Source organism: Apis cerana, linkage group LG4 (genome assembly GCF_029169275.1).
Source record: "Apis cerana isolate GH-2021 linkage group LG4, AcerK_1.0, whole genome shotgun sequence".
Classification (NCBI taxonomy): Eukaryota; Metazoa; Arthropoda; class Insecta; order Hymenoptera; family Apidae; genus Apis; species Apis cerana.
The window spans coordinates 3,974,601-3,989,862 of record NC_083855.1 but is presented as its reverse complement, the minus strand read 5'-3'; the positions used below and the strand labels follow the sequence as shown (position 1 = coordinate 3,989,862).

Here is a 15,262-nt window from a genome sequence, read left to right as displayed (position 1 = left end):
ATTATCCTGTTCGTTCGTTTGATTTTAACGAGACGGTGAGAATAAATGCAAGATTCAAGGACATCTTGTAATTTCGTTCCCTGAGATTATTCTATTTCTAGCTTTCCATGTAAAAATTGCGTAAACGATCTTATCAAGAATCGTGATGATTTCTGACGTAATTATTAAATAGTAGGTGATTCGTCGATCCTTATCCGATGTAGTGTATTAATTGTAAGTGGACGATGCTTGAACCAGTGGCGGCGAATGTAATAAAGTCGCTAGTAATGAAATTCGTAATTAGGATTACATCCTCGTGAACATGTCGACCGGTTTCTCCCAAGGTTTTACGCGCCATAAAATCTCCGGTTAACGACCGGTGTGTCAGCGTTGGAGTATTTCGCATTCTGAATCCGGAAATATCTATACATATGCGTCTTCGTTCGACGGCGCGTGGTTTTACGGTGTCTCTAAATTTTTCCCGATAAAATCCAGGAAATTTACCGCCGTGTCGAGGCTAAAACACCTGCCACGCTCTTATTCCACGGGATACAAGGGCCTTTCCTTGGCCAACATACGCGACATCCGACGCGCGAAATCGATGAAAACCATCGAGAAATATATCTCGCGCGTAAAATATCAGGGATGGAGCCGCGTCGCGACATTCCACGTGTTAAAAAAAAAGATTCTCTCTCGTCTCGAGGGCTTCGTTTCTCGAATCGTCCATGGGAAAATCCCTTGGCGTGAAAGGGATTTCTTTCGAGAAAAAAAATAATGATTATCTCATCGATCTTGGGATCAAAAATTCATTTCTCCTTCTTTCTTTTCATTTATTAAATTGACAATTTATGGAGTCGATCGTTCTTCTTTTTCTCATCATATTTAAAAAATTTCATCGTCCTAATAAAATGCAATAATTTTAAAATAGTCTCAAGATTACTGTGTTTCTTTTTCTATACTTCAGTATCGCCAAATGTTGAGGATGATTCTATTATTTGGTTAACCGATGAGGAAAATACACACGCGATATATCTCACAGCTTTTTAACTTTTTTTAACATGTAAGAAATATTTATTTCTCCAGATTATCGTATCCGTGCTTATTTCTCGTGCTCCCATCATCTCCTAAAAAAAATATATTCTTTGTTAATTATAAAATAAATGAAATATTACGTTTTCTGCTAAACATTCCTCGTTATAAACACAAAGATATTCGACTCGTCGTCACTTCTTCTTCTTCTTCTTCGCTTCTCTAGTAATAAATAACAAAATTCGCACGAGTTTACTCCTTAAATCGATTCGAATTCATTCATGGAACGCACAACAACGTCACGTTACGCCATTGTTTCCATTTGTCGACATAGAAGGAATAGCACACATGTGTAGCGCATATACATTGAAGGGCGAAAAGGGATTTTTATCGGGCCAGAGAAGAAGAGGAAACGTTGTCGATCCGACGAGAAATAATCATCGAAAATGGAAACACGATGTCGGTCACGATATCGAGGCTGTTTCGGTATTGTTGTCGCACGATTCGACGACAGCCTCATCCGCGGCGTTATTAAGAAGACCATCGATTCCACCAATCCCAGGAAATTTGCCCCCGATTCCCGCCGCCACGAGTCCCACGACCTCGTTTTCGACTCGTTGTAGCCCCGTCATACCACGTAATTATAACCATTCGTGAACCGATTTCTCATTAATAAGTATATATATATATATGTATATATCCGATTAACAGGATTTACTCGAATCGTTTGAACGATGGACGATTGATAATATGCATCGCGTGCCGTGATTGCTCCGTGATTATCGATGGATGACCTCCGAGTGGATGGAAAATGGAAACTGGAGGAAATTATTATTACCATACCACTGTTTTTTCTTTTCCATCAATGTTTTTCGAACAAATGAACGATATTGAGAGTGTTGTGCGCGGTTTTTCCACCAAATGGGGATGGTATTGTTTGTTGATTTTTCCCCTTTTTTGTTCGGGTCAAGAGTCGAAGAATTATTTCGGTTCGCACACGTGCAATGGAAGGAATTAATCGATTTGCTTTTCGATTGATTTTGATTTAAAGGCACGTTTGGCTTGATTTTCGATGTTATGCACTTATTATTATACGTCTTGAATAGATTAATTAAAATTATTCCATTATTTATTCTATCGGCTATTGTTTTTCTCCGCAATGTTTCTTATATACAATTATACACAGTTTTCCTTTCCACATTATGCAAACGCGTGTAATCAGAAATCGGCCATCGTCATCTCGGTTCACCGATTTCGACTGTTAGATAAAGTTGACCAGTCGACTTAGTTAATTTAATTAGTTAAGTTAATTAATTAAACGTTCGATCATGATCAGACGCAAGTGCATTTCGAATCGAGCAAACTGTACGGTCTAAATTAAATTTCACCTTAGTTTAATCTGATCGAATGTCGCTGAGGAAGATTCATACCGGTTCCAACGGGGCGCAATAACTTTTCGATCGGGTGATTGCTCTACTCCCTCCCCGAACGTGATACGATATTATTTCGTTTTTCTCACAAGAGGCATTGAATGCACGCTGAAATTCCTCCTTCTTCGAGAATATAGACAATCCATCCGTGATATCGAGCCTCTTCCCATTTCGATCGACGGATAACGCTCCATTGAAACTCAACTCTCATAGATGTGGAAGATACAATGGGAGATAGAACGAAAATATTTCTTTGTACCTCTTGTGATATTTGGAAACGTATTTATTCGCCTCGAATAGAATTTTTTAAAAAATGTACAATAGAAAAGACATTTCTTTTTCTTCTGCACGGTACAGAAGGTACAGAATTTTTCATTTCAGAGAAATTGCGAGGAAGACTCACACGCGCAAAATACAATTCTTTCCTACATATTATTATTATATTGTATTTGAAATTTAAAGATAAGAATTAGCCTTTCGTCCCCGTTTTCATTATTTTTTCCATCCTTGAAATATACATGGCTCGCAGTGTGTTCCGATATTGTACGGAAATCGGAAGACGTCTCTTTTAATATTATATTAGACCAATGCTTACGCAACACGTCCAAACGGCTTCTAAAAGAAATGTATTCCATAAATTCTCTGAGAATTTAATTCGACGTTATCTCGACGAAATATCGACGAAAAGCAATTTCGCAAGTATATATATATCTTCGGTCCCTTTCGAGTTTCAACATGGAGGAGAGTTTCTGCCACGGAAGGAAGATCAAAGCCGGAATGCTCTATTTCTGTATATTATTCTATCGGTTTCCAAAGCAGAACGGTATGTTTCTAATAAGCTTCGATCCTCGCCACGTGAAAAGCTGGAATAACTTGTCAGTGGTGGAGTTTCTGTATTATCTCATTCACAAAAGGATGCGAGGATCATTGATGAAGAACAAGCAATTTAAAATTGCAACCAACTTTTACAAGAGAAAGTGAACGAAAGAGGAAAATCAATAGGATTCGTCTAACGCGACCAATTTTGCCCTTAATGAAACGACCACGTTTATAAGCGACTTTCCCTTTCCATAGTTGAACAAAATATTAAGACACTTGATGAATTTTGGTTTGTTCCATGAATGGGGCTATGGTGCACACAGGTATCGAAGAGTAAAAAAAAAAGAAATGGAATTTTAATGGATTTTTAAAAGAATATTTGCAAAAGAAGAGATTTACAAACGATGGTAAAATTTCAAGTCACTGTTGAGTATGATTTAACGATGCTTCATACTCTTTAATTATATTGCATTATGAAACACATTCAGAAGATAATCCTAGATGATGATAATCCTGCACCAAATAACCTAACAATATTAAGGATTTACAAATATTGCGTCGTACTAATTTTTTTAAATTAACATCGTTGTCATCTCTAATTAAAATATTCATAATCTCCCTATGTATTACTACGGATTATATAAAATAAGTCTGTCGTTACGAATATGCAAATTTACCAGATATGTAGATCATGAATATGTAAGCAAGTTTAAAGACAGAGGATGTAACAGTAGAGAATTACTTCAAGAAACTCTTTAAGAAACCACTTTCTAACGCTCCAATTCGTAAAACTCGAAAAATACCCCCTCGCGATTTTGAGTATTTCGTTCTAGTACTTTGAACCGTGTAGTACGATCCGAATCCACGTTTACAACATCAGAGACAGTGTCGAATTTATATCTCTCGCCGGGATGCCTCGTTCCTCGATCTCAGAGTCGAAAGTCCGTGAGAAAATCCGGTTCGCCTCGAGAGAGAGAGAGGGTTGAACAAAGGGGTGAGCGATTTTTCGACCTTTCTATCCTGAGATCAGACCGGTTGCTGGATTTTATGTTAATCTTATAAAACAGCATTTTCGCGGTGAAGGTTGGTTATTCACAGATTTGAATAGCACGCGTTCACGACTAATAAGCGAGGCGAATGTAATTTATCGGATTTTTTAACGCATGTCCGCTGCAATTTTTTTGCGTCTCTTTATCTCACTGCGGAACGTATTAAGTTTCGTTTCATCCATTGAATTTTGACAGTATTTTGCAGACTAATTTATCATCTTTAAGATTTCTATATCGCCATCATCCTTTTCTTCCATGCTTGATTTTCCTTTTTTTTCTTTTTACTTGTTTCAAGGTTTGGAAAAATTCTAAAATATTTCATATATTTCATTGCTGTTAACAGATAATTTGATTGAAGTATAATTGTACGTACCTATTTGTTTTCACGATATTTTAATTGCAACAAATATTTATATAAAATAGTATTAATAGCCCAATAGCGTTGGAAAAATGGAATTAATTTCTCCTTCCATAATTTCTCCCGCCATGCATCGATTCTAACTTCTCTTACGACAAATGATAATTTCGCTGTGACATAAATTATGCAGTCGATGTTCTACAATTCCCCTTTCTTAATATCCGCGGGAGAAAAAAAAGACAAGATAATATATTCAAGCGTGGCGCATTAAAACCGCTTGGACGGAATTATTTTTAAACTTCGAACGAGAATATCCGATGACGTCGACCGGATCCTGAAAAATCCGCTCAGCTGGGATTTGCGCTGACGGCTTCGAGCGCAGTTTCGAAATACTCGCGCATGGGAATATGGGAATTAATTAACGTGAAAGGGGTTGGAGAGAATTTTTTATTTTTTTGAGGGAAGGGGGAGGAGGAGTCTCGAGCTTGGCATGTTACCAATTATACTCGAATAGACATTTCTATGGAAATTCACTGGAAACAAGAATTCTGTTCTCATTTAAAATGCATTATAAAAAAATAATATTCGTCATTACCTGCAGCTTATGAAATAATATATTTTTCTTTAGACCATTGATACGATATAAAACAAAAATTTTAAATGTGTGATAATTTGATAAATACAAATTTCCAAGAAACAATTAACTACAAACGATTAATTTTCCTAGATTACAAATTAAAAATTATTTTTGTTTTATATTATCATTATACTACATTTTACCAGAACAAAAGATTAAACCTATAAGTTTTCAATATCCACGTATTTCAAACAAACCAACCAAGTAGCGATTTTTCCTCGTGTCACCGTTATCTATATATTTCTATTCATTTCTGATCTCATCTTCTTTCCATATTCGAAAGCCGATCGTTCATTTTCGAGCATCAAAATATATATTCCGCATAAAATCCCGTAGTTAAATCGCGCTATGAATAACCGGAAATTCACCGTGTCCCGCGTTCATTCATCGGCCATTCAGATTTATTTCCCGTGTCGGCCCAGGGTTTCTCCTGGGCCGCGTTGATCCGTTGTAACCACTTGGCCGTATCCACGAGTGCATTTCGATGTGAGATCCGGATGCGGCGCAGGATTAAACCGGAACTCGTTCGAATCTCGCGCGAATCGCGACCGTCCATCCTCGTTTTCCCAACGCGTGCAATGCACCCGGGTTAAATTTATACATTGTTCCCGAATTCGCTTTATTTTTCTTTATATCTTTATACTTTATGCTCTTCGACTTTTTTATTTATCTCTCGAGAGCCGATATCTTTCCATGGCGCGTGATAATCGCGTCACGGATGGAACACGAAGTTATCACGATATTAAAAAAACGTGCAATTTTCGAATGATGCTTTACGATTATAATTCCATTGGATTTATGGAATAATTGGATTCCTTTTTTTTTCATCTTTTCTATCGTATCGATAAATTTTTCCTTTAAAATTAGTATCGATAATTACGATTTCGTTAACCCTTTCTTTTTAGAGATAAGAATAATTGTCTTTTATCGATCGTCCATCTATCTAACACCCAAGAGATCGTGTTCGCGTTGCTCAAACAATTTCGACTCGAAGCTCACAATTTTCTTACCAAAGAAACGATCAAATTCTTTCGCGTGTATACCGTCGAAAAAGATCGAAAGTCTCACCGTTTTCACGAGTAATTTTCCCACGATTCCCGAATATTTTCAACGATTCTCCGCACAGAGGAGGCGATCGTTTCGATCGTTAAATTCGCAAATTCGTACACACGGATCCCTGGTACAAACGCGATTTCCCTGTGTCCCCCTCCCCCTCAGTAACACGCGCACGGCCGATTTTGTTTCGCCGGCTCAGTGTCGCGTGTAAACGATCGTGCACGTGTCCCGAGAATTCGATGGGATCGAGCGCCGTGCGTTATCCACTTTAACGTCGGGGCCAAAGCCCGAATTGCAGTTTCGAATTAAACCGTCCGGATGATCCGTCCCGTCTGGCCCGCTTTAAGGCTCGTTTGCAATTTCGTTGTCGGCAAATATGTTCCCGACAGCCGGCACTGCTTCGTTGCCTCCGCTCCACGGGATTATGCTCCCATGAATTAGACACGATCCCTCGGCTCTCCCCGTCCAATACGGATTTCAAAGTAGATAAACTGCTCGTAATCAATGCCTAACGAGGGAAACGAGCGACCAATTATCGATTTTCAAGTTTACTTATCCGTTTAATTACCACGTATACACGTGTAATCAAATTTTTCCAATCATCATTCTAATCTTCAACCAATGATTCCAATGTATTCCTGCTCGGGATATCCTCGTTTCGAGGAGAGAAATCTCCTCCTTGTCTCTCCACTTTTTTTATTATTTCTATTAAAACGAAATCATACAAAGCACGTTTCCCCTGATTATTCTTGAAACACCGTATCGAAGAAAAATTTTTCCTCTCGACGTTTTTCATCCCATTGTCCCCACAACGTTATTAACGTGATGTTTCAGAATCGGTTTCAATTTTCCTCCGATGAAACGTCGAATCCGTCACGGGATTGGAGGAACGCGGAAAGCTCTAATGTGACAACGAAGTTAAGTCGAGAAGAAGGGTGCAGTCACAATGTTCCGCGGGAAAGTGGTAAATTTTCCAACCGGCTGCACTCTCTCTCTCTCTCTCTTTCTCTTCTCAGTCCCGGTAATAATTCCAGCGATCGATAATCTCATCAGTGAACTTTTACAATTTCGCTGGTGCAATGGAGAAGGGGGAGGAGGTGGAGGAGGATGTTGAAGAAGCGGAAAAGGAGAGGAGGTGCTGCGGAGTGGTTGAAAGCTGTACACGTGGACGCATTCCGTACACGTTCCTCGAGTTTATCTCGGAAAAGTGGAACTGACATATTGGGATCGTTCTGACCGTCTAGTCGCATTTATGTACCCTCCGTGTCGGCGTGCCGCGCCGAAACGATCCCCCTCCTCTTTTTTCTTCCTCTTCCCCCTATTTACTCGCCATCACCCATGGACCAAGCTTCAGCTTTTATATACTTGAGCCGAATACAGAGGACGAGAAGAATTGAAGGAAATTCGAAAATGAAATATTTCGTTACATTTGAAATACTTTTTTTGTATTAAGAAATGGAAAAGAAGATTGTATCGAATGTGAATTATAGTTACAGAGATTATAGAAGAGTCAGAAGTAAATAGGTTTGGATAGACGACGAAGATTTGGTCGAATCTTGTATATATTCCTTTTGGAAAAAGTTGGCTAATTAAATACTTTTATTCCTTTTAATATTCACTGTGCTATTTTCACTGGATATTATTTAGGTCGACTATGCTTAACATCGATATCGAACAATCTTTGATTAATTATTCCATCTTTATTTGTCAGAGCTCTCTTGTTTGAAATTGTTTATTAGCTTGACGACTGGATGGAAGTTCAAGAGGAATTCCGTTCTTGTTTCAGGTGCCGAATGAAACAGTGGAGAAGGGATCTACCTCCAACCTCGGTGATAATTACCTTTCATAACGAGGCGAGGTCGACATTGCTCAGAACCGTCGTCAGGTATTAACAAATTTGTTTTTCGAATTAAAAATTTATTTGTATGATTTATGAAAGAATAACGAAAAACGACTAAATAGAAAATCGTTGGAAATGGAAAAATATGGGCAAGAAAATGCATTGGACAAAATTTAACGAAATTAATATTTCTTCACTGATAATGTACGGCTAAATTCCCACGCGTACAACGTGTAATGCTAGATCGAGTTTCACGCGAGAAAACTTTCAACGCCGAGTCCAGGGAGGCGAGATCTGATGGAATTTCCTAATCATCGTTCCATCATTTCATGCCCATTTATACTCCTCGTATAATAAATCACGCGTGAAATTTGAAGAAATGACGTAAAAAGAAAGCAACAATAAAATTATAAATCACTGATTCTACCTTATGAAATTAATTCGCCTACGATAAGTTTTCGATTTATGAAATATATTTGTTTCAATGGCGGAAGGAAATATAGCCAAATATCTTTTTGCTTTTGGTTATTTATAGTTGCTTTCCGTAATAATATTCGAGTCGTTGTGCGGATATTCCATCGTATAAAATTTTACATCCTTATAAATTAAATATTCAATCACGATCAATTCAACGACTTATTCTCTATTTTGTTATATTTAATTAATCCTATAATACTCAAACGAAATTATTTACTGTGAAAAGAAATTTTTTTTTCCCTCGTTTGAAATAACATCCTCTCTAAAAGAAAAGGAAAGAGGAAAACCGTAGACAAATTTATTTAGGAAAATTCATTTAAGAAAGAATTCTTGGTATAGGTTCGGGCTATATCTCGAGGGTAGTTTACGACACTCGATAGAATTAGAAGCGTTTAATTTCTGCGAGAAAATTTCTCTTGTTACGATCGTTTAACGAGTCTTTTGCAAGAACAGAAAATGATATAACGGAAAATTCATTTTCGATTTCAGCGTGCTGAACAGGAGTCCGGAACATTTGATCAAGGAAATTATACTGGTCGACGATTTCAGTGATCATCGTAAGTTCACTTCCCCGTTTATAGATTATAGATTCCTCTCCTAGACACCAGTTGTAACCTAGTGACTTACTTAAAACTTGCAACCTGCGACGAGAGCATCGAACGGTGCCACGACAATTCACCTACTTTTTTGCAGCGGAGGACGGTGAAGAGCTATCGAGGATACACAAAGTGCGAGTGATACGCAACGAAAAGAGGGAGGGTTTGATGAGGTCGAGGGTGCGAGGCGCGGATGCAGCCACCGCCACCGTGTTAACATTCCTCGACTCGCATTGTGAATGCAACGCCGATTGGCTAGAACCACTTCTGGAGAGGGTGGCTGAGGATCCTACAAGGGTCGTCTGCCCTGTTATTGATGTCATAAGCATGGACACCTTTCAATATATCGGTAAAAAATATATAAGGTTTCAATCCATTTCCAATGAATGATATTACTTCTTATTTATTGTAATTTATTGTAATTGGCACAAGGAATCCGATCATTTTAAACTGCGTGAAATCGTATATAAAATAAAGGAACGAAGAAACTTGAAATAGGAGGGAGAATTAAGTGCATAAACAACTGAAAACTTTTATCTCGACTCTCCATTTTTAATCAACTCTCGAATAACTCTCGCACTTGTTCTTCTCGACCATTTATCCCTGGACGGATATAAATTCTATTCTGTTTCTCTCTGTTTCTTTTACTGTTTTAACCACCGTTAAAACGAACTTCTCTCGACATTTCGCGCGGGAGCAATTAATTGTGCGCTATTCAAAAACAAAAAGAAGAAAAAATCCAAGCAATACCCAACCCAATCCGACTAATCAAACCCAAAACTCTATTCTATTTCTTTACTTAACCGAAAAATCATCAAATTTCTCAATTTCTTGTAGGCGCGTCAGCCGATTTAAGGGGTGGCTTCGATTGGAGTCTTGTGTTCAAGTGGGAATACCTGAGCCAAACGGAAAGGCAGGCGAGGCAAAAGGATCCTACGCAGGCGATCAGAACCCCGATGATCGCCGGTGGCCTCTTCGTGATCAACAAAGCGTATTTCGAGAAATTGGGCAAATACGACACGCAGATGGACGTGTGGGGTGGCGAGAATCTCGGTGAGTATCTCTCTCTTTGTCCGTGGAAATTCGTGAAACGTGATTCGATCCCCGCTTTTCAGAAATATCGTTCCGCGTGTGGCAATGCGGGGGAAGCTTGGAGATTATCCCCTGCTCGCGTGTCGGCCACGTGTTCCGAAAACGTCATCCGTACTCGTTCCCCGGAGGCAGCGGTAACGTTTTCGCGCGGAATACGAGAAGGGCCGCCGAAGTTTGGATGGACGATTACAAACAATTTTATTACAACGCGGTGCCTTTAGCGCGTAACATACCGTATGGAAAGTAAGTACGATTCTCTAAACGTATCTCTGGCGTTATTCGACCATTCTTTCAAAATGTACTATAAACGATTCGAATTTTTAAAAAGTTAGAAGAATTAATTTTCTAGAGATTAGGAATTATAATAATGCCCGGATAATTATTACTATTAAAATTAAAATTGATACCATTCCAATTATTCGTACGTCTTCTAATAATTGCCGGTGCTTCATTTTTTGATATATCGTATTATCGCACGCGATGTTATCGAACATAATTTATATTTGATAATAATCGCACTCGACGTGCATTTTCATTTGTCATATAATTGATCAAAAATATAATATCAAATTTATATGCGATATTTCACATTGATACATAATATACGACGCAATTTATATTCCATGATAATCACGTTCACCAATTAATATATTGATGTATAACTTGATCAAAAATAACGAGGCAAAGTTATTAGCCAAAGTGTCCAACAATCCTCCCCAATTATTCACGGATCCTCGAAAACAACGAACGTGTTTTAAGCTGTAACAAATAATCAGCCACGTATCAAAGGAAAACGAGACGAAAGTATATATATATATATTCCTTTTTGCAATATAAATTACCTCGCAAGTTATCCATTCCTACCACCATCGAGAACAACCATCGATGGCTACAATCTCACGATACACAATACCCACACTTTATTCTTCCGCTTGCAATCTATTCATTGTCCAAACTTTCTTCGAGAAACGAAGTTTCTTTTCTTTGAGATCGTTTATCACGAGCTAATTTCTACGGTTCTCCGCGGCGGTGAAGAGGAGGAGAAGGAAAAGCTCGATTTACGGGCCGAAATACCGATAGCCGATTTCATTAAAACGCGTCAGCGCACGTGAGCCGTGTTAATAAAACGGGGCGTCGCCTACCCTTGTTTCAGTATTCAAGACAGGATGGAGCTGAAGCGGAAATTGCATTGCAAACCCTTCAGCTGGTATCTGAAAAACGTGTATCCAGAGCTGGTTATACCGACCAGCGAGGGTGGACCCGGTGGATCGTTGAAACAGGGGTCCGCGTGTCTGGACAGCATGGGCCATCTCCTCGATGGAAATGTGGGACTTTACCCGTGTCACGACACCGGTGGTAACCAAGTATGTGTTATTCATGCTGTCCCCGGTATATATTCGAGTACACTGCGATGAAATAAAAATAATTAATTCGCCATGTTTCTATTATTGATCGGCATATCCAATTTTTATATTTCAGTTATCGTATACAGATGGATCAAAGAGTCGAGAAATTTTGAAGAAAATATTGAACATTCTTAGAATGTTTTCGAATATCTTTCGAACAAGGTGGAAATGACGCGTTGAGAGAGATTTTATTGAAATAAATAATAGAATTTTTAATAGGAAAATATGAAACGATTTTCAACTTCGAAATTTTGATTTAAAGAAATTAGACAAAGTATCAAATTTTTTTGGACATATTGCAAAATCAATATTATTTCAATCGATTAACGAGAGGGGACGATATTTATAATCTCGATTACGATCCTCGACTCGATAAATCTCATTCGAATTCGCAATTTCTTACAGGAATGGGGTTTGACGAAGGACGGTCTCATCAGGCATCACGGCCTCTGCCTAACCCTTCCTGTCTACGCGAAAGGCACGACGCTGTTAATGCAGATCTGCGACGGTAGCGAGAACCAGAAATGGAGGCATCTCGAGGGCGGTTTGATCCGCCACTCGAGAATTCCTGTGTGCGTGGACTCGAGATACCACGCGCAAAAAGGTATCACCGCAGAAAAGTGCGACTCGAACGCCGAAACGCAGAGGTGGCATCTTTACAACCACAACCATTAGCTTCCGAGTGTGACCGGTAGTGGCTCGTGAAGACAGCGGTGCCGTCGTCACTCACGAAGGGCCGAAGGGGTGCAATATTTGATCAGAAGAAGAAGGGTCGACCTGATAAGGGAAAACGATCTAATCGATCCGAGATCGAAGTTGCTCAATCGGACCCGTAAATGACGACTTCAAACAGGGGTTCGTTGTTACGAAAAGACCTTCTCCACGTGGCGCGTGAAGACGAAGAAACGATTTATATATTATAGGAGAGTGATATATCGATTCATAGTTTTAACGAGACTGTGCGTTGACAAAGAGATTGCGGAGACATGGAATTGAATTCCTGTTTTTTTTTTTTTTTTTTTTTGAGATTTCGTAGAGAAAGATCGTCTTTATTTGCTATTTTTTAAAGAATGTGATAAGAGAATGTTTGAAGAAAATCGAAGGTGTTTATTATACACACTCTTTGGAATTGATTTGTGATGAATGAGGAATATAGTCTACATTTTGTTTGTTTTATTTTAATTAATCGGCGATATGTAATTGTATGATTGGAAGGAACGTCGATGTCCTAGTCGAATTCATTTTGCAAGGATTGTTTTCTAGAAGAATATTCATTCCGGTGCATTTACATTGATGATCTCAAATCGCGTATAGATTGCGAAACGATTTCTCAGTTCATTTACCGTTTATATTATTTTGAAATAAACATCGAAGCGTTGAAAAATTTTCGTTTAATCGATGCTCGATCTCTTATCGAAAAATAACGAGCATTGGTTCAACGAGAAGCAAACAAAACGATTAAAAATACGATACCGATTTTATTTAACTTTTATTTTCACGGCCTTAAGCGAATGATCGAATAACGAAAAACGCTATTTTCAAATCGACTATTCTTTCTTAGCCACACGTATTCAGACACATAGACATACACATGGTATACGTGGCGCATCGATTTGTGTTAAATCATTGGTCGATCGTGATATATACGAATCGGGTGCTTCTCGATCCAAAGACATGCGCTACCATTCTCTCACAAAGAGATTTATTTTTCTATAAAAAAAAAAATTGTATACTTACTTGGTTGTGCGAATAGTTGAAAATTATGGATGTGTTTGCCTCGCGAAGACTCAACGTGTTATAGAACAGCGATTACATCAATTGATTTTTACTTTATTTTTTTTTTTCTTTTCTTTTGCTTTCTATCCAGTTCGTGGTGACAAAATTCGTTTTCTTAGAGAAGAATATATTAGATGACTAAATTGCCTACGACACGTTGAGTCTTTCCAAGGCAAAAATAAATGGAGCGATTATTATACAGCAATATGTAGGCGAGAGAACGATTTTTTGTACACTGATACTATTTTCACGACGACAATGATCCGACTGCCGTCATCTCGCATACGATATTTAACACACGTATATGTATATGTACACAGAAGTTACGCTATCGAAAATTATTGTAAGCTTTTGTATAATACCGAACGCGCCCCTAATCGCCTATTTACACATATTCTTAGATTTAAAAATGCGATGTACATTCGAAGAAAGATCGTTTCTATTCTTAAAAACCGGTTAAGCTAAGCTAATTAGACAGTATCATTCAGATTTAATCGTATTTTCAACTGGTGCAATTGTACATATGGGTTTAAAAGATCTCTTTTATTGACAAATTCTTATAAATACGAATATTTCGAGCAAATTTGGCTTAAATTTTATGAATAATCATTCCGCTCTATGCATAATATCTTGAATAGATGCGAGATAATGAATATTATTGCATAGAGTGTATTTTTATCGCGCACTTCTCTTTTTAGTACGTATTTTTAATTCAAACACTCCGATTTTATCATTCAATTACAAAACGAAACGCTGTGAACAATTTACACCTAACTTTTTTCCTAATGGAATTCTATCATGAAATCCTATAATCGAACGGACAAAATAAATTAAAAAGATAATTAAATAATAATACGGGGAACTCGTTTCTTTCGAATTTTAGGTTCTCCCCAAATCGACTCGCGAATCGATGTTGTAAATATTTAAATGCGCGATCATATTCAATCGTCTGTCTCCCGTCCTAAGGCGTCTCTGAATTAATTCGAAGCGAATACACGATATTATTCGAGATTTTTTTGCCACGAATTCGCGAGCAACCAGGCATAATCGCGTGCAATTGTAAATAATATATCTATGATATAAGTTATAATATAAAAAGCGTACTTCCATGAATTTATAAGCTGTAAGATAAACGAAACGGCATTTAAATGTTTAAGATTACGTTGTACATTATCACGAATACTTCCCTGATTTTTCTATTGCGACACGTTGATCACTTTATATACGTTGATTTTTTTAAATATTGTTGAACCCAATTCTTTTTAATTGCAATTTGATATGTTAATTTTAATAATGCATTGAAGACTCGGTACGCGAAAAAGCAACGTTTTTGAGATGAATTTTTTTTTTAATTTAATTTATTACATGTACTTTTAATTTATTACATTATCCTTTGGATAATAAAACTACGTCGAAATTATAATGAATTTACAATTTCTGCAAATAAAAATAATCATGGAAATAAAAGAAAATACATACATATGAACGTTCGTTTTCGACTGAATACCTGTCTTCAAGGTGTGCACGTTGAATTTCTACGACTCTGTATTTTGCAAATGTATCATATTAAAAATCCAAACAGAAATATATATAAGTATATACATTTTGTACATACTTATATATATTTGTATCTCGTACATTAAGAACGCGATATTATAACTCATAGGAACAAAGTTTTTTAATAAAACGATGGAATTATTCCAAAGTTTATGAAAAGT

The 15,262-nt window shown here is 37.6% G+C and overlaps 1 protein-coding gene across 1 annotated transcript in view; it reads left to right on the top strand.

Moving 5' to 3' along the window:
* Positions 1–15,260, top strand: part of LOC108003572 (polypeptide N-acetylgalactosaminyltransferase 2) — a 184,472-nt gene extending 169,212 nt beyond the window's left edge. The window contains exons 4-10 of the mRNA XM_017065913.3: positions 8,144–8,242; positions 9,164–9,231; positions 9,368–9,619; positions 10,108–10,323; positions 10,386–10,605; positions 11,516–11,726; positions 12,174–15,260. Coding sequence (XP_016921402.1) covers positions 8,144–8,242; positions 9,164–9,231; positions 9,368–9,619; positions 10,108–10,323; positions 10,386–10,605; positions 11,516–11,726; positions 12,174–12,443 — 1,336 coding nt within the window. The 3' untranslated portion in view covers positions 12,444–15,260. The remainder of the gene's footprint in view (positions 1–8,143; positions 8,243–9,163; positions 9,232–9,367; positions 9,620–10,107; positions 10,324–10,385; positions 10,606–11,515; positions 11,727–12,173) is intronic.
* Positions 15,261–15,262: the final 2 nt, after the last annotated feature.